Source organism: Eschrichtius robustus, chromosome 2, assembly GCF_028021215.1.
Source record: "Eschrichtius robustus isolate mEscRob2 chromosome 2, mEscRob2.pri, whole genome shotgun sequence".
Lineage (NCBI taxonomy): Eukaryota > Metazoa > Chordata > Mammalia > Artiodactyla > Eschrichtiidae > Eschrichtius > Eschrichtius robustus.
Window position 1 is genome coordinate 106,211,474 of NC_090825.1, and position 27,361 is coordinate 106,238,834.

The 27,361-nt window shown below is 39.8% G+C and overlaps 2 protein-coding genes across 2 annotated transcripts in view; one reads left to right on the forward strand and one right to left on the reverse strand.

Moving 5' to 3' along the window:
• Positions 1-9,149, forward strand: part of CCDC192 (coiled-coil domain containing 192) — a 194,251-nt gene extending 185,102 nt beyond the window's left edge. Inside the window, exon 6 of the mRNA XM_068534392.1 lies at positions 8,863-9,149. Coding sequence (XP_068390493.1) covers positions 8,863-9,149 — 287 coding nt within the window. The remainder of the gene's footprint in view (positions 1-8,862) is intronic.
• Positions 32-2,389, reverse strand: DUXB (double homeobox B). The gene is given in 4 exon segments (XM_068531305.1): positions 32-236; positions 403-643; positions 646-844; positions 2,351-2,389. Coding segments are annotated over 4 exon segments (684 nt in total).
• Positions 9,150-27,361: the final 18,212 nt, after the last annotated feature.

Here is a 27,361-nt window from a genome sequence, read left to right on the forward strand (position 1 = left end):
TGACTCTGTGTGCTGTGGCCACCAGTCTGTCTCAGTGGGTCCCTTTCTGAGGATCCCACTCTGCAATCAGAGCCTGGCAGCACTCATCCCACCACTGCAGAAAGTCAGATATGTCCACCTGGCCCAGATCCTGTGGTGGTCGTTTTTTGTGCTCAGCTTGAGGCTGAGAATAGTCTTCCAACTACAGTAGTCCCATGTCAGTCTGTTCTTGGTGATCCTGGTGTTCTTTTTGGTATTGGGGTCAGAAAGGATACTGAGTATCTGGGTCTCCTCCCATAGTCAGCAATACTGGCACATAATTCCCAAGTGTTAGAGTAGAGGAGAGTTCTCTCCTCCCTGCACAGCCTGCATGGGCTGCATCATGACACTTTGTCCTTGGATCACACAAGGGACAGAGGATACGTGGGATGGGAGAAAGGTAGAAATGGTTGGTTCCTGCTGAAAGAACTGGAGGAAGGAAAATGATGAGATCTGCCTGGGAGAGTGCACAGGTCAATTTCGTGTTGCAGAGCTGTCAGACCAGGTCTCCCATTTGGGCCATCTACCAAGGAATTCACAGGCTCACTTCTGCTCTGCCCAGGGTACAGAGATCTTGGGTCCTGAAACCACATTTGAATTCTTGATTCTGGAATGCCTGTTTGGCTAGTGTTTTCCTGTTTGCAGTATCAAGGAATTGGTTCCTCTTGAAGGCTTGAACTAGAATGATTGAGATCTTGGGACGGATGTCTGGTCTCGTGTGGTTTCTTTTGGTAAGTATTTTTGAGTATAAGGCTGAGGCCGGTTCTGTCCATGGATTTGATCTTCTCCTAAGGAGGAGCTGAACCCCAATCGTCTCTGTCTTGCTCTGTGGTTTTTAAACCAAATCTGAATTTTAGATTCTGGAATGCCAATTTCCTTGGCCATTTGTTTCCTGTTTGCTTTTTCAGGGTAAGGGTCATGTTCAAGCCATGCTTGGAGGATAGTCTTTTGACTCTAGTTGTAAATAATCTTGCCTTCCCAGGTTTCTTTTTGTAATAGTATGTCACTTGCAGTGATGGTCAAATCCATCTTGGGAAGAGGTATCCAGATTCTGCAAAGATGAGTGGACAACTCGGAAAACCATTTTTATAGCTTATGGAATCTAAGCCATGGATCTGGAAGAGATCTACTCTAACTCTTCCACTTTTCTATTAAAAAAAAATTAAACTCGGAAAAGTTAATTGCAATGTTGTACAATCATAACAGCTTATTATCTTTAAAAATTGCAGTAGTGAAAATTTTTGTTTGAAGAAAAATTGTGCCTGGTGAAAAAACCAAGGGGCCAGCCTAGTGATATACCAATTGAAACCTCTGGACTGATCATTACCATGGTGATTTTGTATCATTTATGCACTTAACTTTCATTCATTTATTCACTTAACAAATGAGTATCTACTATGGGCCAAGGCTGTTTTAGGAACAGAGGATACAGTAGTGAAGCTACTCTGCCCTCACCGAGCTTTTATTCTAGTGGAGAAGAGAGACTAGTGACAAGATAAAAATAAAATATAGAGTACTCAGATGTAGCATGTCAGTAAAACCAAAGCGGGGAACAGGGATTTGAAGTGTTCAGCAATGGGGGTTGGGTTGAAATTTCAGACACGATGGCCAGGGAAGGCTTCATCATATGAAGGTGACTTTGGAGAGGAAAGACCTGAAGGAATTGAGGGAACTGGCCATGTGTAGATCAGGGGTACAATTATCAGGCAGAGGAAAGAGAAAATGCAAAGGCCCTGGGGTGGGAATATGCTGGGTCTGGTAGGAATAGCGAAGATGTTGGTGGGAATGTAGCAGGGTGAATGAGGAGAGGAGGGGGCATAGGAGGTGTGTCAGCGAGGCACAGGGGGGCCAGATCACACGGGTCGGTGTAAGCACTTGGGTTTTTAGTCTACATGAAATGAAAAACGACTGAAGAATTTTGGACAAGAGAGTGTTTATACCCAACCTATGTTTTAATGGAACCTCTCTGGGCAGAGTTGAAGGCAGACTTCAGTAATCCTGGGTGCCTCTGAGGGAGAGAGGTATTTAATCACCTCACCGGTGGGAGTCTTTCTTATTGAGTAAATACTTGGCAGGAGCAGAAACAGGGTGGCCAGATATGAAGCTATTGCAATACTTCAACTACATGTGCTGGGTGAGAGAGCATTAACCATTGCCATAAATGCTAAGCATGGATATCACAGTGTGTTTATGCTTCAGAGTGACAAAGGAAGGAGGCTGGGAATCTGCAGTTCCCTCGGCCTGCTTGGCTCCCACACACGTCTCACGGTGACAGCATCCTGCCAGCACAGGAGTGACACTAGTGGTTAGTGAGTAGTGCTTTTCATTCTACCTGGTACCCAAACACTAAACAGGTCCTCAAAGCATCCATATCAGCAGACCCCACATGCTGGCTCTGGGGACTGGCGCAGGAACAGCATCTGCTTGAGGCCAAGGAACTTGAAGCAACAAGTGCTTCCTACACAGTCTCTCTCACTCTTTGCTTTTCCTAAGTGTTTTTTTTTTTTTTTTCATCAAGTGTTCTATAGGCTCTCTGAACCCCTTGCTCTCCGGAGCACTTCCCCATGTCATCAGGGCTACAGCCTTTCCATCAAGGTTTCAACTAAGTATATCGTCCTTCCAAAGCACTTATTAAAACAGACAGATATTTTTAAGCTCTTAGGTATGGGACTGTTGGGCTGTTGCTGGGTGAAAATGTCTATTTGCTCCAGTCTACAATTACACCTCAAATTTTTCCTCTAAAACACAATCCTGTTATAAGACAGGTCATCATTATGATGTGGGGAGTTTTGTGATACATATCAAAACTTCCTAGCAAATATCAGACTGTTTTTTAATTATTTTAACTGACTAAACTTATTTGCTAGGTAAATCTGTTCTTATAATGCTGCTTGGTTTTTTCCCAAGTCAACAAATTTGCCAACTTCAAATGTATTCTAAGTGTTCAAATAAAAACATTGATGGAGGAGGATACACAAGTCTGCAGGATGTAAGACAAACCTGATTTTCAAGAGGTAAAACATTTGTGCTACAAGAATGCAAAATGTAAGTGAATCATTTTATTGCAGAGAATTACCATTCTCAAATGTTCACTGCAACAGTCTAGAGAAGGATAGAAAATTAGGAAGGTTTTTGTCATTTTGGATTTTATCCAAGTAACGAGAGGGATATAGTTACAAGGATGTGCCAATTTTCAAGTCCAAGTGTGGCAACAGATGAAACTGGACCCCCTCGTGGTTACTGTGAAATATACACAGCTTTCAAAACCAGCATGAAGGTGAGTCAGAGTGATGGGCATTTGTGCAGAGGAGGAAGCTGATATAGTCTTTTAGGCCAAACAGTAATCCTGGGTGCCTCTGAGGGAGCGAGGTATTTAATCACCTCACTGGTGGGAGTCTTTCTTATTGAGTAAATACTTGGCAGCCTCAGCCGTCAGCTTGAAAGGCAGAGAGAAAAGTAAATGTCCACAGGTGAGTACCCAGTGGAGGTGCTTGTTTAAGCTAAATCCTGTGTGTCCTCTAGGGCCTAACTCAGTGTTGCCTCTCCTACCCAACCATGGAACTGTGACTGGAGCCAGCAGGCATCTGATTTATTCTCGATGTGCAGGGTCCCAGTTACCGAACTGATTATTGAATGAATGAATGAATGAATGAATGAATGAAAAAGATGACCATGAAGGATGCTTGAGATCTAATTGGGAAGAAGTGTGTTTCCCACTGTTAGAGGTATTGGAATCAGATGCTCGATCAGTGGTTCTCAGCGATTCTCTGTTCAATGAACATTTTTGGGTGGTGACATCAGTAAAGGGATCGAAAGGGGAACACCCCTTTTTAGAAAGAAATATTTATAAAAATTTAAAAAAGCTTTCCAGCCATTTATTGGCCACCTTTCCACACTACATCTCTTTTCTCTGATTAGCTGTAAGTTGTACCCTGCTCTCCTCCAGTCTGTCCATGACAGCCTTCCACCTGTCAGATAGCTCTATAACAACAGGCAGCTGCACTTGTGGCAAAATGCAAATTTCATTCTTTGATTACGATTGGCAGCTGACCCAGGAAGAGCTTGAGGGACACCAATGTCTGCAAGCCACTTAGAAAATCATCATTTAGGGATGCTGCAGAAATAATTCCTGTACAGGTGAGATCAGAGCACCCCCAAAGTGCACATTCCAACTCTAAGTCCCTAAGCTTCTCAAACTACAATTACCTCTGCTGTTGTCAATTTAGTCATTTTTGACATGACTTTCATGTGACACTTTGCTAAGAGCATGAAGGTTTTGAGGGTATAAAGAATGGGAAGCTGGAAATGGCCAAAGGCATTTTGTCCTTCAAGGGTGATGTAGAAACTTGAACGTAGCCTGGCCCAGGTGGAAGAAGAAGGCTCCTATTGTCTGTCCTCTTTCTAAACCTGCACAACTATCACCACCCCTTCTCCTGCCTCCTCTTTGCCATGACCCTAAACCCACAGTCTCACTCCTGCTTCCCACCTTTGTAAGGCAGAAAGAGGGGAAATCCTGAAAAATAATGTATGCTTGTAAAAACCTCTACAATAGTAGCAATTGTGATGACGTCATACCCTGACTGTCGCTAATCAGGTTTGCCCCCTCTGTCTGACAGAGAGAAGATTCTCTCTTGTCTCTGGGTCTCCTACTGCCTCTGGGTATGAGGTTAAACCTGAGATTATCAGGTCAGCAGACAGAATCCTCCACATCTCAGGCAGCCATGGCCTTGGCAAGACTATCTGAGCTTGTAGCAAAAGGCCACGGAAGACAACAGGTGTTTGAGATCTGGGGGCATGTAGAGCTGTCAGGACCTTAGGGACATACATCCCTTCCCATTACAGATGAGGGAGTTTGGAGTAGGGAAGAGCAGTGCAGACCAGATTATGCGAAGGTTAGTGGTAGAGTCTGAAAAACTTACTGAAGTGGCCTTGGGCTATTTCCAATACAAATAGGATGTGAATCCTGGAGTCCCTCACTTTATTGAAAAGTTTAAAACACTTTTATTATTCATACGTGTTTAGAAACGGAACAAAAATATTTTTCTTATATGTGTAAAGAGGTCATTTAATGGTAAAATATACTTGTATGAGAAATCTCCTTTTTGGTGCACCCATTGTTTAGCTTGTCTCCTTATCGGCATTTTCATGTAATACATGAAAACATTACAGTAGGAATCAAAGGTCTCATGCCATCTCTCCTTTTTTCAGCCTCATGTTTCTTCTCTACACTTTTTCCAATTATCTTCTCCCTGTGCTATGGGCAGAATTGTGTCCCCCACAAAAATCCGTATGTTGAAGCCCTAACCCCCCAATGTACTAGTATTTAGAGATGGTGCCTTTGGGAGGTAATTAGGTTAGATGAGGTCATGAGGGCAGGGCCCTCTGAATGAGGTTAGTGCCCTCATAAGAAGATATACCAGAGAACCCGTGATCTCTTTCTCTACCATGTGCAGAAACAGCAAGAAGGCAGCTGTCTGCAAATCAGGCTGAGAGTCCTCACCAGAACCCAACCACACTGGCACCCTGATCTAGGACTTCCAAGCTCTAGATCTATGACAATAAATTTCTGTTCTTTAAGATACCCAGTCTATGGTATTTTGTTGTGGTAGCCTGAGCTAACCAAGACACCCTGACTCTCTTTCTCTCATTGTCATTCTACTTTCTCCCTCTACTACACTCTTCCGGGAGGGCAGAGACAGAGGATATAGACCTGGTGACTGTGATTGCCTATGTAAGGCCACCCTGCTGCATTTTTACCCCTTTATCATTAGAATTCAGTGAACAAAGTATCTTACCTATATTGCATTATTTTTTTAAAAAACAAATTAAAAAAGTATATTTTTGACCAGTTTGCCTTTGGGAGTGATGCTAAACTCCTTTCTTTCCTGTGCAATTGGTAGAAAATAACTTCTCCTAAAAAGAGAGGGAAAACTGGGGAAAGAAAATATTGAAGGAGAGGTCAACGAGAAAGGAGAATCTGACAGACATAGACAAGGAGAGATGCTTCTGATGCCCGCTCTGTCCCTGAGCCTCACGGTGCCCAGCCCTCTCTATCCTGCCTGCCGTTCCTTTCCTTAACATCTTCCCACTGCCGCTTGCTGCCACTTCCCTTCTATTCTTTCCTCTCCTGTTGAAACTCACTTCAACCCCTAAGAACCCATTCTCCCAAGCCCAGATTTCCATGCCTCTACCTTCTAGAGTAACAGAAGACATGATCTCTGTGCTAATAGTTGAGGACCAGCAATCCTCCCTCCCGAATAACAACTGTACATGTTAACTAGAGCCATCTGTAGGGAACACATCCACCTGTGTTTCAAAGACTGCTCATCCAAACCTAAGTGTCCATTGACAGATGAATGGATAAAGATAGACTGGCACATATATACAATGGAATATTACTCAGCCATATAAAGAAACGAAATTGAGTTATTTGTAATGAGGTGGATGGACCTAGAGACTGTCATACAGAGTGAAGTAAGTCAGAAAAACAAATACCGTATGCTAACACATATATATGGAATCTAAAAAAAAAAAAAAAAATTGTTCTGACGAACCTAGGGGCAGGACAGGAATAAAGACACACACATAGAGAATGGACTTGAGGACACGGGGAGGGGGAAGGGTAAGCTGGGACAAAGTGAGAGAGTGGCATGGACATATGTACACTACCAAATGTAAAACAGATAGGTAGTGGGAAGCAGCCGCGTAGCACAGGGAGATCAGCTCGGTGCTTTGTGACCACCTAGAGGGGTGGGATAGGGAGGGTGGGAGGGAGACGCAAGAGGGAGGAGATATGGGGATATATGTATACATATAACTGATTCACTTTGTTATACAGCAGAAACTAACACACCATTGTAAAGCAACTATACTCCAATAAAGATGTTAAAAAAAAAAGTGCTCATCCAAAAGGAAACTTCAGCTCAGCACTATCCAATAGAACTATAATGAGAGCCACAAATGATACTTTAAATTTTCTAGTAGCCACATTTTTAAGAAGTAAAAACAAACAAATGAGTAAAATTGATTTAAAAAATATATTTTAGTGCAACGTATACCTAAAATATATCATTTTAATACATAATCCATTTTTTAAGTGTAATGAGATATTTCACATTATTTTCAAACTGCCTTCCAAATCAAATATGTATTTTATACCTGCAGCACATCTCAATTCAAACCAGCCACATTCAAACCAGTTGGTTAATGGCAGCATGTGGTGTGTGGCTACCGTACTGGGCAGCACAGCTATAGTCAGAGAAAAGGAAAGGTGAGGCCCAGCACATCAGCAAGTGAGGAAGCCCCCCCACCCCCATCCTATGGACTCCCTCTCCTGGGCTTGAAAGCACAGGCCTCTTGAAGAGGGCACAAATTAAATGCTTCTTTGCGATTTGAGATTTTTTTTCATTGCTTTTTAAGAAAGATACCCAAACTACCATCTCCTTAAATATTATCATTAGAATCTCATATGTTCAGAACAAAGATTTCTCCATAGATTCTTGAAACGTAGTACATTGCTGACAGTAATTTCTAAAAGCAGAGAACAGCCTGGTCTCTCCTCTCATCACTTTTGTGAAGCCAAAGCATTGTGTCCAGTGTGCAATGCGGTGCTCAAGCTTTCACCCCGACTTCTCGAGAAAATGATGGCCACAAATTAGTTTTATTTGCTGAGAAATGGGTGATTCCCTGCCTGCACGGGCTATCACAACAAAGCTGCCCCAGCTTTAACAGGTGTATAGGTACACAATAGTAGCAGGCCTTTGTACCCTGGACTTAATGTTATGTTTCTTTCAGGTGCAGCTGTGGGTTTGCTTTCACTGCGGTTTGAGTAGAGGCTGGACCTTCAATTACAGCAATTTGCTGTCGACACCATGTGTCAAGTTCATTCATATGCTATTAGCTCAATTAATCCTACCATGGTACCCAAGCCCTTGATGTCCCTTACTTTTTATAGCTGAAGTCTGCCTTTTATACAACGTAGAGAAATTATTTTAATGGTCGGAATTTCAGGATGAGAGTGATGCGGAGGGTGGTACTGCTAAAATCTAGTAGAATGAGGTTTCCTTTCAGTAGTTAAATTTTTTTGACCGTCTCGTGATATTTGTTTTCAAGGATTTCCTGCTGCCATTCACTAATCTTTTATCTCTTTGACAGAGCCTCTCTCTCCTTCCTTACTCAGACCTTTATCCTTATCTGAGGGGTTAGCTGATAGAAATTGATAAAGATAAGTTTTTACATTCAGGAGGCATTTGTGATTTTATTGACATGCTGAAAAGTATTCAGACCTAAAAGAGATTAATCTCTATACCATGCTACAGAGTTTCCCTGATCACCTCAAATTACACCCCTGCCAACTCTAAAGCTGACTTGGGTTAAGAAACTAGTCTATTCTCATTATCACTTTTCCCAAAAGTGATGGCAACTTTTTTTTTTCCAGTCAAATTAAAATTCACATTGAAGTGTATTTCTACTTGATTGTAGCTCTTGTGAAGAATTCTTAAGAAAAGATAACATGGAATCTGAGATGGCTATTGTTTGTAGATTGGATTTTCAAGGACAGCTCATTCCCATGGTTAATTGAAAGCTAAATGAGTATAAACAAGAGTTGGCAAAGACTGATTCTCCTCCCTCTCCAGAGGCTTCTAAGATTTCTTTTCACCGAGCACCCAGAGTCTTTCCCCACACTGGGTCCAGATTCCGTTCTCAGTATATCTGGCCAGATGACGCAACATCTGTGTTCTCTTTTAAGAACGTGAGAAATGAAGCTTTTTCATCTTCCCTCTCTTTGAGTTCTGGGAAATCCAATTAAAACTGTTCAGACTTTCCTTTTCTTGTTTGCTTTAGAAGACAGCTCACTGCAAGAGTGCTGTGGTGGTCTCTCGCCTGTGGAAGAAGGTGACCGAAAAATCAACCTGATTATGGAGTTGTCGACCCAGGTTTCCCATCAGACTGAGAAGATCACTCAGCTGGAAGAAATTTTAGAAGAAAAGGAGAGGAAGATTCAGCAGCTGGAAGCCGAGCGGGAGGCTCATCCTTTCCCAGAGGTCAAAGACTCTCCAGAATGTTTACAAGAAGCCCCAATTTTCTTTAATAATAGCATCACTCCTGTGGTCTGTGACGAGGATATTTAAAGATTCTTAGTTAAAAAAAATAATAAAAGTTTATTAAGTGTCATCAAGGTAAAGTCCAGAGCCCAAGCAGACTCACTGGCAAACTCAAGTTCAAGTTCATGGGTTTGACCTATTCTATAAGGTTCATATTGGAAGGAAGCAAAACAAAGGGAAGTCCTCAGACGCAAACACTGAATGTTTCCCCTTTAGACATTTGTCACATAATCCACACAGCTGTAGAATACTTTGTTTTCAGACATTCCTGATAACAGAGGGAGAGGAAAAAACACAAAGCTAGAGAGATGGTCAAAGAACTTAGCATCAGCCTCTTACCAGAGGTTTGTCACACTGCAAGGGAGGGGTGGCACGAATCCCATTTTATTATGCAGCTCAACTGTGAACAGAAAGCAGTCATGGAGCGTGAGTTTCAAACTGGGGAATGCTGGGGTACTGAGAGCAGAATCATTGCCAGCAGAGTAAATAGCCATGAGGTCTGTCTTTTCGTATCCTCTAGAATATATTTCTCAATGGCATGTATTTTATTAACATTTAGCAAGGGTAGAAATGAAGTAAAACCAAACCAATCAAAAGAAATAAAGAATGGATGAATCAGAGCCACAGTCCTTTGGGAGAAGTGTCCTGGGACAACATCTCCTTGGGAAAATACATAACACTGATTTTTCCCTTACGAGCAACATTAAGACCAAAGCAAAATACATGATTACGATTGTACCGAGGAGCTGTGGATGGCACAAAATAACATCAGGAAAAATAGAGGATGGGCAAAGGAAAGCTGCCCTGTAATTAACGGAGTAGAAGACCTCATATCACATTCTTCTCCCACTCATCCCCTTCAAATGAACTATTTCTCATCCAAAAAGACCAGCTAGGTACTAACTTTAAGACCTTGGTGCTTAATTCTTACTCTCTCGGTACTGCAGGACTCAGGCAAACAGCTATAGCTATCCCATGAGTCTGTATTGCTACTTCTCGATTTAATTCAATCAGTTCAACAAATACTCATCAGAACTCTTGTATCTATCTAACAGGCACAATAATAGATGTTAGCAATATCATAGCAAACATGAAAATCACAACTTTTATCATTCAGAAATTCACAGACACAGTTAAGAGTCTCCTTAAAACAAAGTTTCTAAACCTGACTTTTTTTTTTTTTAAGGAAGTATTGGGTTTTGGACTCATAATAGCTTTGCAATATTGACTCTAGAGGTTCACTACAAAGTAAAACCACGGTTCTACCAGTAGGTTCTATGTTCATATAAAGCTAGAATCTTCCCATATTTGTATATAACCTCGGAATTTCACCTGAAATGTCTGCAAGTATGTACAGGTGCAGTCCATTATCAGAAATGAAACCAACTTACAACTCTATGATCATGAATACACACCTACCCCAGAAAGTAACTTGAAGCACTTTTCCACGGTTCTAAAAGAAGCTTTTCCATGGAGTCTATATCAGTCCCTCACTTCAGAAATCCCTTCTCTCTGGTCCCTCCTTCTCACCTCTTCAAACCTTATGATCCCCTTTGTCTTTCCTGTTTCTCTGGTACTGATGAGGGTACCCTGTTCCAGTCTTGAAGTTCTGCCCATTGCATCTGACACCATGGTAAGAATGAAAGTTGCCATGTTTTTACTGCATATTACTGTGAGAAAGCTTTAAATCTTTCAGTTTGTTAAGAGTGGACTATCTCCAAGACAAACTATTCTCTGCAATTTTGTTGTGTTATTTTGATCATCAGGTCTCTATTTCTTTATTTTACTGAAGATTATCTTAATCCCATGGGATACTGAGGCTGAGAAAGATGAAAAGCAGGGAGGGAGAGGAGAAAAAAAAAAAAACACCTCATCATACCCCAAATAGGAGGGTGTTCACTTCTAGATCAATTTTCCGTGGCTAATGCCTTGGCCAGCCCTCAGCATGAAAGTAGCCTTACAGTGGAGATAAAATAACAGGCAGAGCTGGAGCTGCTGTAAATAATTAATAGAGCCTGTCACCTCTACATATCTAAGGACCAGCCACTGAAGAAGAAAGCATCGAGAGTCATATTACCCTGCAAACCCATCTTTACAAGAAACTGATCTTGACTCAGGTCTAGGTTATCCTCAAATCAGAATCGGGGAGGAGATTTGGTCCAAAGGTGAACAGACTAATCTCTGTTACTGACACCTAAGCAACAAGAATTCTTTAGATATCCAGGTTTTATGAGGAGGTGGGAGGTGAGAAGAGTTGTTACTGGCCTCTGGCCTCTGAGACATTTATAAGTACAAAATTTCACATTCCCTGCTGAACATTTATGCCATTGTGTGCCCCCCAAATTTCATTTCCATTTTCTGCCATTCCTCCAGAGAACTGGGTAGTAAATTTCAGATTGTGCCAAATACCTGGTTCAGACGAACTACAAATCAGATTATAGCCCACACTGTAAAGCCAATGTCTCATTTTCTTAAGAGCCAGTTGGATTGCTGAAACAGTTTACTGATCTTTAAAATATCTGTTGTAAATATCACAAGACAGCATGCTGATGCCCCTATTCTTAAAGAAAATTTAGGCAATCATCAGGTAATATATCTGGTTCAAAATAATTGGAAATTAAAAATTTAAACTATTTAACAAGTAACAAAAGCCATTCTCTAATAGTCTAAAAACATTTACAGAAATATATGCAGAGTTTTAATTCTCCTTTTTCACAAGTCATGAACTTTTTTCAGGGAGGAAGTTAAGTTGAACGTGTGGTATGGCTAATCAATTTAAATAAATGTTGGATTTTTTTAACAATTTCATTATTATGTGCATGACAAGCTGAAATCATAGTAATAGACTTGTTAAAGACTAGCAGAAAAGCAAGTCACTGGAGAAACTGACCCGGAAATGTGAAGGGGGTGCCTTAGGTTTCAATGAAGTTCAGCAAAAGCAAAGAAACTATAATATTTTTGCCTAAGTGCATTTCTGGGAAAGAATGAATTCAGTCAAGTTTTAGTTATCTCTTACACTCTCTGCTTATCCCCAAACCCAATCATTTGCTTCCACATTACACTGAAGTAAAGAAGTATTACACTGAAGTATTTATTTGCTTTAATGCAATAAATAGAGAAGCGCTGATGAACGTTGCAGGCCTAAGTCAAAGTAATATTTATTTGGCAATTATCAAGTATGGCGACTGCAGAGACAAAACTATTCCAAAAGACATAAGAAAACAAACATATTTAAAGGACTTGAAAAATCAAATGCTTGAGATTCAAAAATTCGACTCTCATAATTTGAAAAAATTAGACAAAAAAAAAGAAAAAAGTAATTTCTAAAGGATAAATTATTACTATAATTTCTCCCCTGCTATTACAACAAAATCTTTTGTTAAGATTTCCCATACACAAGAGAACATTTTTTGCTCATAGAGGAAAATCAAGTTCAAGTAGGAAATAACCTTTTTAAAATAAAGTACTAGTACACTGGGACAAAGTTCACAGCAAAAGATAGGGCTGGCCGTGAGATTTCCCATACCTAATGAAATTAGGTCTTTTATGGTAAAACAAACAAACGAAAAAAACACTAAAAACAGTTCTTATCAGGTTCCCAGAGAAATTGAGCATCTGAGTTAGATACTCAGTACATTCCCAAAAACATGAACCTGGGGCAAGATGACATTTAATGAATTCTCTGACCATTTCCATCCCAAAGGTCTAAGTTTGCTTTTTATTTAACAAGAATGACCCTTAGTGCTCAAATCCAATAATACCCAATCTCTTGTTCTTGGGTGAAAAAACTCACATGATGTATTGTCTAATAACTCTTGAATACATTTTCTTAAAAGTCACAAATAAGCTTAAACAAAAGTTTATTGTCTGATGTCACATTTTTCAAAGAATGATGTTATCACAAGCAAAAGATGACAGCTGAAGGGGAGAGAAAGAGCTAGCCTAGCACCAGCTCTTTGTCATATGGGGTCCAAACAATAATAATAGTGAGTTCTAGTTAAAAGAAAAAAGCTGATAATATAATCTTTGGCCCTGTACTAAAAAGGTGTGCCTTATTTTTTTTTATAAATTTATTTTATTTTATTTATTTTTGGCTGCATTGAGTCTTCATTGCTGCACGCAGGCTTTCTCTGGTTGTGGCGAGCAGGGGCTACTCTTCGTTGTGGTGCATAGGCTTCTCATGGCAGTGGCTTCTCTTGTTGCGGAGCACGGGCTCTAGGCGTGTGGGCTTTAGTAGTTGTGGCACACGGGCTCAGTAGTTGTGGCTTATGGGCTCTAGAGTGCAGGCTCAGTAGTTGTGGCACACAGGCTTAGTTGCTCCGCGGCATGTGGGATCCTCCCAGACCAAGGCCCAAACCCGCGTCCCCTGCATTGGCAGGCAGACTCCCAACCACTGCACTACCAGGGAAGCCAAGGTGTGCCTTATTGCGCAGCTCCTATTTGAATGAAGTTGGTATGGTGACGGTGAAAGAAACAATAAACAGCTATAGTGGATGCCCTATTATCTTGCTAGGGACCTGCATTTGCTAGCCAACAGTTATGTATATAGGAGTATAACTAATATTTACATAGCAATTTATAGTTATATAAACATTTTCAAATAGATTATTTTATTTAATTTTCATGAGATAGGTTTTAGCTAGGTAATTAATACCAAGCTTATAACTAGGAAATGCCAGAACCATGGCCCGCGGCCCCCAGGCCAGTATAACTTTCACAACACTCACCACTTCTATGCAGTTATATAACAAAGACATTCATTGTCTACACATCTTTCTCAGGTCAGCCCTCATTTCCATTTAAAGGAAAAACAATTTTCCATGGGTACCTTCTTTCTCAAGTTTATTCCACAAGAGGAGTCAAAAAGCTATCCAGATTCAACTGCTCAAATTAATTGGTTTGGTCAAAACTGTGTTTTGGCTTTGGTTTGTTCATTGTGTTTTATTTTAAAGTAATTGCTTTTAAGAAGAGTGGGACTGCACTCTACAGTTTGCCCTGAGTCCCACCATTTCCTATTGTCTTATACCAGGCTGCTTAAGACATTTATCTTAACTGCCTTGCCCTGTAGATAAATGGTTTGGAATCCCTGCCTGGAATACAGTGCATACACCAGGTCCAGTTTGGTATGTTGTTACCATAAATTTCAATGTCTTGACTTTTTGATTTATAGCTATATATATATATATATATTCAAAATAAGAAATTTTTAGATAAAAAATTTTAAAAATTTTAGACAAAATGAGTACATTACATCCTACATTCAATTGTTAATTAAAACATTTTCAAATAGATTATTTTATTTCAGTTCCATTTTACATTCAGTGGTAATGCATATCCCCATACGCATGACAGAGGCAGCACAATAAAGACCTAAAGAAAGTAACCAAGAGTCCACTGCAGCTTCCTCATCAGTTCAAGACAGTTTCTAAATCTCTGGGGTTTTTTAATCAATTTTTATTGGAGTATAGTTGCTTTACAATGTTGTGTTAGTTTCTGCTGTACAGCAAAGTGAATCAGCTATACGAATACTATATCCCTCTTTTTTGGATTTCCTTCCCATTTAGGTCACCACAGAGCATTGAGTAGAGTTCCCTGTGCTATGCAGTAGGTTCTCATTAGTTATCTATTTTATACATAGCAGTGTATATATGTCAACCCCAATCTCCCAATTCATCCCACCCCCCTCTTCCCCCCTTGGTATCCATACATTTGTTCTCTATTTCTTTTTTAATGTGTGTGCTGTCTAGAGGGGAATTCTGACAGAAAAAAGTCATTTGACCCACACCACAAAGCTCAAGTAAGTAGGTAAATGATGACTAAGAGAACTGGTATTTTCTAAAGGAAGAAATCTAACACATAGACATTCTACTTATTTCATCTACAAAACTCCCCTTTGCATCCAGTGGCATCAGTTCTATTTCACGCAGATGGAGAAGCAAAGACAATTAAGGGACATTTGCAAAGATTATTCGTTCTATTTCTAGTTACTTTTTTCTCCTATTTAGATGAAAACTTAGGCATTAGGTCTCCTTAGCACATTTAGCATATTTAGTAGTAATGCCTTAAATTTGTAAAGCAGAGTAAAAAAATTATGCCTCTGCTTGACTGACAACCCTGTGTTTCCTATTTACAGATGGGAAAACTGAGCTCCAAACGTTAGAGCTAGACTTGTAGAGTCCAGAACAGGGGTCAGCAAACTACAGCTACAGGCCAAATTAGGCTTGCCACCTGTTTTTGTGTGGCTGGTGAGCTTAGGGCGGTTTTTACATTTTTAAAAGGTTGAACAAAAAAAAGTCATATTCATGACGCAAAAATTATATGAAATTCAAATTTCACTGTCAATAAGGTAAGTTTTATCCGAACACAGCCATGCTCATTGAGTAGGTATTGTCTCTGGGCTGTCTTCCTGCTATGGTGGCAAGGTTGAATAGTTGTAACACAGTCCTATAGCCAGCAAGCCGAAATATCTAGGCCTTCATGGAAAAAAATTGCTGACCCCTCGTCTAGAGCAAATTAAATGAATTGCTTGAAGTCATACAGCTAGTAAGTTTCAGAACTAAGCTTGAGTGTGATGTTCTTACTCCAGTTTGACTCCTTATGATACAGACACTTTTACACAGATTCATTCTCAAATTGGCATCACAAGGAAAATATGTTACCCAGGGATCGCCAAATCTCACCAGGTTATGGCTAAAAAATAAGCTCATATGTCTTTTATTATCCTGTAACAGAATGCTTTTTCAGATTATTAATGCATTTTTCTCCCTGTATTTATCTCATTCTGTTCCCACACTAAAAATGTAGCTTGCTCTCTGCTCTCTTGTCTAGAACCCAGGAGTTTTGTGTAAAAGCAAACAGAGAAGCTAACCATGAGAGACTTTCTTTCTATGCTTTTGTTTCCAAAGCTTAAGTCCATTGCAGAAAGAAGGGTTGAGAAAGTGTCTCTGAGGGGAGTGTGAGGAGACAGGGAGGGATTCTCCCTCCACCCCTGAGGGGAGATCAAGAGAGGCCTGTGTGCCCCATCAGCAGCAAGAACCTGTCCCTTCTCCCTGCCCTTGCTTTAGGGATGCAGCAGGATCTCAAAGGGATCAGCCACATGGAACACCAGGCAGGCTGGATTCTGAGGACCAGGATTTCAAGCCCTGCCACGAGTTTCATACCCATGTGTGTCTTCAATGTGAACAAGCAGCAGACTTGAGGGGACCAAGCTGACTGGGAAGACAGGGGATTCAGAATCAGCAAATGACAGAGAAGTGTCTCAGAACCAAGAATCCTGGCATGAAACCAGGGGAAGGGAAGACTCAAAATGAGTCAAACTTCCTGCCTCCCTCGTGGGATAGGGACTCAGAGTCAATATTCAAATAATTTATAGAAAATAATGAAAGGAATTTGTGCAGACTTGAGTTTGCAGATTGAGATTCACATGAGCCCTACTGTTTAAAGTCTCCATTAAAAATGCAAATCACAAAGACTCCACACCCCCACCCAAAAATTCTTGCCGGGGCCAACCTTCCATTGGGTTCTGCTCCCCAAGAAACTTATGGAAATCCCACCTTGCTGGTGACTCAGCACCTCAATCTGCTGTCTCGCCCCTAATTGTAGGTACAATTAATTATAATCATTAAACACTAAACAGGGAACTTCCAATCTGAACTGCTCATCACTTTCCCAGATCAAGGAAATGAGAGAGTTAAATGTTTTGTGTATTGCCAGCTAGTACTAGTGATACTAAAAGGTTTGTCTTAAGATGAGTTTGGTGGAATTTTCCCCAAAATGAAGTTGATTAGAATTTGCCCTAAAGTTAGATAACTTGGTAAAGCACATGCCTTATATATATTAGATGCTCATAGATGATTCCTCATTCTTCCTGATGATCTAAGTAGTGTTGGAACAAAGGGAGTATTATGGCAGCTTTATAAAATAAACAATTTAATTTTGCTCCCAGTTTGAGAACTCATTATGAGACTCTTCATTCTGTTACATTTTTTTAAAGAATTTTACAGAATTATAGTCAGTTGGATAATGAAATGGCACTGACATACCTTTCACCTTGAAAGCAATCCACACATGATTGAGAGAACTATCATTTCAAATGCATTTGAAAATGTGTAATTCTTTCCCATAGCTAATAAGAGACTTTAATAAGTAATGTGTATATAATGTAATATCTAGAGTAACCAATAAAAATGCTATACAAAGAGAGACAGATGAATCAAAATAGATTTTTAAAACATGCCCAAATAACCCAAAAGAAAGCAGAAAAACAGAAAATAGAGAAATAAGTAAACAAACAGAACATTTTAAAATAAAATAGCAGTGTTAAACCCTAACATAGTAACAGTTCCATATAAATATAAATGATATAAATATACTATTAAAACACAGGGAATGGAAGAGTGGATTTAGAACATGACTGAACTATATGCTGCCTCTGAGAAAACCATTTCAAATATAATAATATAGGCAGGTTGAAAACTTTAAAATGTAAAAAGATATATTATACAAACACTGCTCAAAGGAAAGAAGTAGTGGCTATATTAATATCAGATAAAGTAGACTTCGGAGCAAGGAAAATTACCAGAGATAGAGAGGGACATTATATTGTAATAAAAGAGTCCACCAAGAAGATATAGCAATGCTATATATATTGGCATATACAACAGAGCTGCAAAATATGTGAAACAAAATGTGATAGAACTGAAAGGGAAACAGACAAGTTCACAATTGTAGTTGAAGATTTTAAAACCCCTCTCTCCACAATTGATAGAACAACAAGAAAGAAAATCAGCAATGATATAGAAGAACTCAACAACACCATTAACCAACAGTATCTAATCAACACTCACAGAACACTCCATTTAACAAGAGAAGAATAAACATTCTTCTTGAGTGCCCATGGAACATATACCAAGATAGACCATATCCTAGGCCATAAAACAAATCTCAACAGATTTAAAAGAATTGAAATCAAACAGTGTTCCCTGGCCACTAGGAAATCAAACTAGAAATCAATAAGAAAATGACAAGAGAAAAATCTCCAACTTGGAAACTAAACAATAAACTTCCAAATAATCCAAGGGATAAAGAAGTCCAAAGAGAAATTTTAAAATACTTTGAACTCAATGAAAACAAAAATAAACATATCAAAATTTGTGGGACATTGCTAAAGCAGTGCTGAGGAAGAAGTCTATAACATCAAGTACATATATTTAAAAAGAGGAAAAGTCCAAAATCAAAAATTAAGCACCCATATAAAGAAACTAGAAAAAAAATGAGCAAAATAAACCTGAAGCAAGCAGAAGGAATAAAATAATAATGATAAGAGCAGAAGTCATTGAAATTGAAAACAAGAAAACAAAAGAGAAAAATCAATAAAACAAAGAGATGGTTTTTTGAATAGATCAATATAATTGACAACTTCCACAAGTCTGACAAAGAAAAAAGAAAGGAGACACAGCATGTTATATCAGGAACAAAACAGTTCCTGGGAAGGATAATAAGAGAATCTGCACACTGAAATTTGACGATTTAGAAGAAATGAACCAACTCATTAAAAAAGCTCAGACCACTACAACTCAGTCTATATAAAATAGATAATTTGAATAGTGCTACAAATATTAAGGAAACTGAATTAATAATTTTAAAACAAAAAATAAATCCCCAGGCCCAACAATTTTACCAGTGAATTCTAAATATTTAAAAGAAGTATTAATACTAATTTTATGTAATCTCTTCCAGAATATAGAAGAGAAATGTATTAGGGTTCTCCAGAGAAACAGAACCAGTAGTGTGTGTGTGTGTGTGTGTGTGTGTATAGATAGGTAGATAGGTAGATAGATAGATAGATAGATAGATAGATAGATAGATAGATAGATAGATGTGTGTGTGTGCATGCATTCATGGAGACAGAGAGAGCGAGTGAGAGAGAGAGATTTATTTTAAGGAATTGGCACATGTGAGTATAGGGACTGGTAAGTCCAAAATCTGCACAGTAGGCTGGAGACCTACAGAAGAATCAATGTTGTAGTTTAAGTTCAAAGGCAGTGTGTTGACAGAATTCCCCTTCCTTCAAGGGAAGTCAGTCTTTTTCTATTAAGGCCTTCAACTGCTTAGGTGGGACCCACCCATAACATAGAGGGTAATCTGCTTTCAAAGTCAGCTGATTTAAATGTTAATTTCATTTAAAAAATATTTTCACAGAAATATCTAGAATAATGTTTAACCAAACATCTAGGTACCATGGCCTAGCCAAGTTGACACACAAAATTAATTATCACAAGGAGAGAATACTTTCCAACTCATTTTATAAAGTTAGTATTACCTTGATGTCAAAACCAGATAAAGAAAACTAAGACCAATATCCCTCATAAATATAGACTCAAAAAATGTTAACAAGATCTTAGCAATATAGTATTCAGCAATAATGAGAAATAATTTTACATCATGACCTAGAGAGGTTTATTCCAGAGATGCAAGACTAGTGCAATACTCAAAACTAAATCAATGTAATCTACCATATTAACAAGCTAAAGAAGAAAAATCACATAACACATCAAGGGATACACAAAAAGCATTTGACAAAATTCAATACCCTTTCATAATTTTAAAATTCTCAGAGAAATAGTGATAGAGAAAAAGTTGTTCAATTTATTCCCTCATGAACTTATTGTCTTGATGAAGAGCACCTACAAAAAACTTACAGGTAACATTACAATTAATGACAAAAGACTGAATATTTTCCCCTTAATATTGAGAACAAAGCAGGGATGTCCAGTCTCACCACTCTTACTCAACACAGTGCTGGAAGTCATAGCCAGTGCAATAAGGCAAGAAAAGGAAATAAAAGGCATACAGATTGGAAAGGAAAAAAATAAAACTGTCCCAAATTACAGATTTGTAGAAAATCCCAAGGATCTAGAAAAATACTTACAAGAATAATAAGTGAGTTCAGCAAGGTCTCAGGATACAAGATAAAAATACAAAAATTAATTGTATTTCTATGTAGTAACAATGAATATGTAATTAAAACACTGCAATAAAAAAATGCATTACCATTTACAATCACCTTATTTCTTTATTTAAAAAAAAATGCTAGTGTAAATCTAATAAAACATGTACAGGGCTTGTATACTGAATATTGTAAAATGATAATAAAAGAAATGGATGGTCTAAATAAATGGAGAGGTATATTGTGTTCACAGATTGGAAGACTCAACATAGTAAAGACATCAACGCTCCCCATAATAATATAAAGTTTTAACACAATTCCTATAAAATCTGAGAAATATTCTTGCATATATAGAAAAGATTATTCTAAAATTTGTATGTAAAAGCAAAGGAACAAGAATAACTAAACAATTTGGAAATATTTGAGGTAATAATGACTGAGAACTTTCAAAGTTAATGATAGGCAATAAATCACAGATCCAGGAAGCTCAGAGTATACCAAGCAGGTTAAATGCAGAACACACACACTTATGCATATCATATTCGAACTTCAAAAAGCAGATACAGAAAAAATCTTTAGTAAAGCCAGAGGGAAAAAAACACCTTACCTATAAAGAAATAAGGATAAGAATTATAGTGGACTTCTTGTCAGAAACCATGCAGGTACAAAGAAAGTTAAATATTTAAAGTGTTGAAAGAAAAAAGCCATCAACCTAGAATTTTATATCAGTGACATAATTCTTCAAAAATTAAAGGAGAAATAAAGACTTTCTCAGAACAGCAAAATTATAGAGACGGAGAACAGATTAGTGGTTGCCAGATGTTAAGGGTCAGGGAGGAAACTGCATGTGGTTATAATAGGGCAACACGAAGATCCTTGTGGTGATGGAAATGTTCTGTACCTTGACTGTATCAGCGTCAATATCCTGGTTGTGATATTATACTTCAATTTTGCAAGGCATCACCATTGGGGAGATTGGGTAAAGAATATACAGAATCTCTATATTATTTCTTACAACAGCATGTGAATCTATAATGATCTCAAATAAAAAATTTAATAGGAAAAAATAGTCTGTTTAGGATTGTTTCTTCTTTATCCTTATCCTGGGGTTGATGCTAATAAGCTCTGAGAGGATGTAAGCAGCTGGCACCCCTGCAGCAGCGGGCAGCAGGTGTCTATTTATGTGTCAGGCCCATGCTGGCTTCCTGCTCCAGGTGTGACTCATCCTATCTTATTCCCATGATGTTTGGAGGGGCTGCTACCTTGACCTGGCTCCCACATAGCATCTTGTTGTCCATCTGCTAACATGTGGCCTCAGTCCCCTGGTCGTGATGTAACCCCTCAGTCCTGCCACAGGACCTACCCAGTGCCTCCCCTCAGCTTACACCAGTGACCTGCTCTTGGGAGACTTTTGAATGCCTTTGCTCGTAGCTTCAAGTGCGCATAAAACTGAGAAACTGTCTGTGGCCCCTCCTCCCTAGGTACATTGTGCCACCAGCTTTCATCAATACCTGCCACCTGCCACATCAGAATGGCATGGGAGGGAGGGGTCATTTCCCTGAGAATTGCTGACCCATGGTCCAAATCCTGGTCATACGTTTCTATTTTCCAAACTGCACACTTAACAGGGGGTTTCCTCATGTCCACATTCTCACAGACTTGACCACAAGAGAAACTGGTTCTTCAAGGATGCTTGTAAATTTTTCTGTCTTCTATCTAAACCAGCAATTTTGAACCTAAGAACCAAGAATATGCCACCTTTGTTATTCAGGTTTCATAACGTCTTCCCTTCCCTAAAGCAATGTGCAACTTATGTCTAACTTATTTGGGCTGAAGGGAAAAATCTTTGGGTAACCAGGTGAAGAGAAGAGATTTAAACAGCCTGACAAAAAGGACAAAGCACATCAATTAATACATTGGGGAGTCCACCCTCCCAAAAAATACGTTGGGGTGAGGGGTTACATCACTACAGTAAAGTATCACTGTGTTGTGCGAAGGGTACATCAGCAATGCTCCCAAGTTACCATCCCTCCCACAGCACGCAGGGCCCCAGCTACCGGGCTGCCGCTGTGAACACTGCAGACAATTTGTTTCCAAAGATAATTCAAACCTGCCATGACCTTAAGACTCAGGAGCCTCTTTGGAAATACTTATTAATGTGAATGTTTTCATGTTTCTTAAAGAAAAAGGAAGAAATACATGACAGAAAAAAAAGAAAAGTACAGGAAAACCTTGAACAGAAAACCTGAAGGAAATGGACCTTTTGCAAACCCTTGTCTTAATTTTATCTTGACAATGAAGCTTCCCTTTTCCTTTCCTCTGTGCTGCCTCCAACTTCCTGATACCTTTCAGTGCACTGAAGCCTTGTTTCCACGCAGACCCTTGTGATGTCTTCTTGCTGCACAATACAAAGGTCTTTTTTAAAAGCTCCGTGCTGGCAGTATACTTGTTTGGTACTTACCAGCTGCTTGCTAAGCCTCTTCACATCCTGGTGCACAGAGCACTATAGATAATAAACACTGTGAATTCCTTATAAATACCCAAGCCAACGTCCCCTTGGTCAAAGATTTTAAACACAAGAAAATCCTTTGTGTGAACAGGAAACTGATTTGTGTACTTACTGTTAACTAGACAAAAAACTTGCAAGTGAATTGCATTTGTTCTCTTGGCAGCTCTGTTTGCATAAAGAGGCTTAACTGGAAGATTAAAACAAATTCTATCTTAAAATATTGAGCTATAAAATCATACACCTGCTCAGAGTTCAAAGAACCATGGTCTTATTACATGTTGTATAAGTGTCTAGAAAATTTTACACAGAAAACGGTTCATAGTAACAAACCTGGACATCTTAGGCAAATCCTGCCCAAGTCCAAGGTTTCCTGGGCTGGCAGATTGAAAAGAGAAGGCTAGAGGTATCAGCTTCCTCAAGGAAAGCCAGCTAGACTGATAGCGTGGAGTGCTTTGGAAACTTGCACAGTATCGTTGATGCGAAGAACTGCTGAGTTCTAAAGGGCAGGGAAAACATGAAGCCACTTTTGGATTCTATGACAGAAAGGTTTTGCTAATTCCAGAATAATTATGGTTATGAGGAAGAATGCTGCTTCCTGGCCAATATGGTAATTACCCTTTATTTTCCATCAAAGATAAGTGTGGGCCGAGAGAACAAAAGTAGATGGGAAACATATAAGAAATTTTAGAAAGGCTATGGGTTGTTCAAGCTTTCACCAAGACTGAAACTTTCTGGGAGACTACCCACACACAAGCTAATATTAATATGACCCAGGGGTGCAGAGGGTGATGCAGGGAGAGGCCCATTCATCTAGGTGTTAAGAAAATGACTACTGTTTTTATTACTACCTACAATTTTCAAATAAATGACCTAATGATGCACAGGATGAACAGACCACCTCTTAGAGGATAGCTGGCTTTTCTTTTTTAACCTAAAGAAGAAAATGCTCCTCCTGGGCTCTGTCCCTGTCCTGAAGCTGCTCTGGGGCCCCTGCCAAGGATTGCTCGCCAGGCCCCTATTGTGTTTTTGATCTCATCCAATCCTTCTGCCTTACGCTCTCACTTCTTTTCTTTTTAATGTTAGGTGATAGAAGTGACCTGCACTCCCTGGCTGCCTGCTTAGAGCAGGGAAGATCGCCTTGGGCCAATGTGAAAAATCAGTTGTTGGCTTTGTCTTCAAGACACAGAGACACATAAAAATCCACTAAAAGGAGACCTTCAAGATGGTGGAAGAATAAGATGTGGCGATCACCTTCCTCCCCACAAATACATCAGAAATATATCTACATGTGGAACACCTCCTACAGAACACCTACTGAACGCTGGCAGAAGACCTCAAACTTCCAAAAAGGCAAGAAACTCCTCACGTACCTGGGTAGGGCAAAAGAAAAAACAGAGACAAAAGAATAGGGATGGGACCTCCACCTCGGGGAGGGAGCTGTGAAGGAGGAAAAGTTTCCACACACTACAAGCCCCTTCACTGGCTGAGACAGGGGGTGGCAGGGGGGAAGCTTCAGAGTCACAGACAAGAGCGCAGCAACAGGAGTGCAAAGGGCAAAGTGGAGAGATTCCCGCACAGAGGAGCGGTGCCGACAAGCACTCACCAGCCCGAGAGGCTTGTCTGCTCCCCCGCCGGGACAGGTGGGGACTGAGAGCTGAGGCTTAGGCTTCGGAGGTCAGATCCCAGGGACAGGACTGGGGTTGGCTGCATGAACACAGCCTGAAGGGGGTTAGTGCGCCACAGGTACCAGGGAGGGAGTTGGGGAAAAAGTCTGGAACTGCCTAAGAGGCAAGAGACCATTGTTTCAGGGTGCGCTAGGAGAGGGGATTCAGAGCACTGCCTAAATGACCTCCAGAGACGGGTGCGAGCCACAGCAAGCGCAGACCCCAGAGACGGTCAGGAGATGCTAAGGCTGCTGCTGCAGCCACCAAGAAGCCTGTGTGCGAGCACAGGTCACTCTCCACACCTCCCCTCCTGGGAGCCTGTGCAGCCCGCCACAGTCAGGGTCCTGTGATCCAGGGACAACTTCCCCGGGAGAACACATGGCACGCCTCAGGCTGGTGCAACGTCATGCCGGCCTCTGCCAGGGCAGGCTCTCCTCGCATTCCGTACCCCTCCCTCCCCCAGGCCTGCATGAGCCAGAGCCCCCTAATCAGCTGCTACTTTAACTCTGTCCTGTCTGAGCGAAGAACAGATGCCCTCAGGTGACCTACACGCAGAGGCGGGGCCAAATCCAAAGCTGAACCCCAGGAGCTGTGCGAAAAAAGAAGAGAAAGGGAAATCTCTCCCAGCAGCCTCAGGAGCAGCAGATTAAATCTCCACACTCAACTTGATGTACCCTGCATCTCTGGAATACCTGAATAGACAATGAATCATCCCAAAATTGAGGCGGTGGACTTCGGGAGCAATGATATATTTTTTTTTTCCTTTTTCTCTTTTTGTGAGTGTGTATGTGAATGCTTCTTTGTGTGATTTTGTCTGTATAGCTTTGCTTTTGCCATTTGTCCTGGGTTCTGTCTTTTTTTATTTTTTTTAGTATAGTTTTTAGAGCTTCTTATCATTGGTGGATTTGTTTTTTGTTTTGTTTTTTGGTTGCTCTCTTCTCTCTTTCTTTTTCTTTTCTTTTTTTAATGACTTTTAAAATATTTTATTTTTAATAATTGTTTTTTATTTTAATAACTTTATTTTATTTTCTTTCGTTCTTCCTTTCTTCCTTTCTTTATTTCTTTTCCCTTTTCTTCTGACGCATGTGGCTGACAGGGTCTTGGGGCTCTGACCGGGTGTCATGCCTGTGCCTCTGAGGTGGGAGAGCCAAGTTCAGGACATTGGTCTACGAGAGACCTCTCAGCTTCACATGATATAAAATGGCGAAAGCTTTCCCAGAGATCTCCATCTCAATGGTAAGACCCAGCTCCACTCAATGACCAGCGAGCTACAGTCCTGCACACCCTATGCCAAACAACTAGCAAGACAGGAACACAAACCCACCCATTAGCACAGAGGCTACCTAAAATCATAAAAAAGTCACAGACATCCAAAAACACACCACCTGATGCAGACCTGCCCACCAGAAAGACAAGATCCAGCCTCATCCACCAGAACACAGACACTAGTCCCCTCCACCAGGAAGCCTACACAACCCACTGAACCAACCTTACCCACTGGGGGCAGACACCAAAAACAACAGGAACTACGAACCTGCAGCCTGCGAAAAGGAGACCCCAAACACAGTAAGTTAGGCAAAATAAGAAGACAGAGAAACACACAGCAGATGAAGGAGCAAGGTAAAAACCCACCAGACCTAACAAAGGAAGGAAAAAGGCAGTCTACCTGAAAAAGAATTCAGAGTAATGATAGTAAAGATGATCCAAAATATTGGGAAAAGAATACAGAAACTACAAGAAACGTTTAACAAGGACCTGGAAGAACTAAAGAGCAAACAAACAATGATGAACAACACAATAAATGAAATTAAAAGTTCTCTAGAAGGAATCAATAGCAGAATAACTGAGGCAGAAGAATGGATAAGTGATCTGGTACATAAAATAGTGGACATTACTACTGTAGAGCAGAATAAAAAAAAAAGAATGAAAAGAATTGAGGACAGTCTCAGAGACCTCTGGGACAACATTAAAGGAAACAACATTCGAATTACAGGGGTCCCAGAAGAAGAAGAAAAAAAGAAAGGGACTGAGAAAATATTTGAAGACATTATAGTTGAAAACTTCCGTAACACGGGAAAGGAAATAGTCAATCAAGTCCAGAAAGTGCAGAGAGTCCCATACAGGATAAAACCAAGAAGAAACACGCCAAGACACATATTAATCAAACTATCAAAAATTAAATACAAAGAAAAAATATTAAAAGCAGCAAGGGAAAAGCAACAAATAACACACAAGGGAATCCCCATAAGGTTAACATCTGATCTTTCAGCAGAAACTCTGCAAGCCAAAGGGGAATGGCAGGACACAGTTAAAGTGATGAAAGGGAAAAACCTACAACCAAGATTACTCTACCCAGCAAGGATCCCATTCAGATTTGACGGAGAAATTAAAACCTTTACAGAGAAGCAAAAGCTAAGAGAATTCAGCACCACCAAACAAGCTTTACAACAAATGATAAAGGAACTTCTTTAGGCAGGAAACACAAGAGAAGGAAAAGACTGACAATAACAAACCCAAAACAATTAAGAAAATGGTAATAGGAACATACATATTGATAATTACCTTAAATGTAAATGGATTAAATGCTCCCACCAAAAGACACAGACTGGCTGAATGGATACAAAAACAAGACCCGTATATATGCTGTCTACAAGAGACCCACTTCAGACGTAGGGACACATACAGACTGAAAGTGAGGGGATGGAAAAAGATATTCCATGCAAATGGAAATCAAAACAAAGCTGGAGTAGCAATTCTCATATCAGACAAAGTAGACGTTAAAACAAAGACTATTACAAGAGACAAAGAAGGACACTACATAATGATCAAGGGATCAATCCAAGAAGAAGATATAACCATTGTAAATATATATGCACCGAACATAGGAGCACCTCAATACATAAGGCAGATGCTAACAGCCATAAAAGGGGAAATCGACAGTAACACAATCATACTAGGGGACTTTAACACCCCACTTTCACCAATGGACAGATCATCCAAAATGAAAATAAATAAGGAAACACAAGCTTTAAATGATACATTAAACAAGATGGACTTAATTGATATTTATAGGACATTCCATCCAAAAACAACAGAATACACTTTCTTCTCAAGTGCT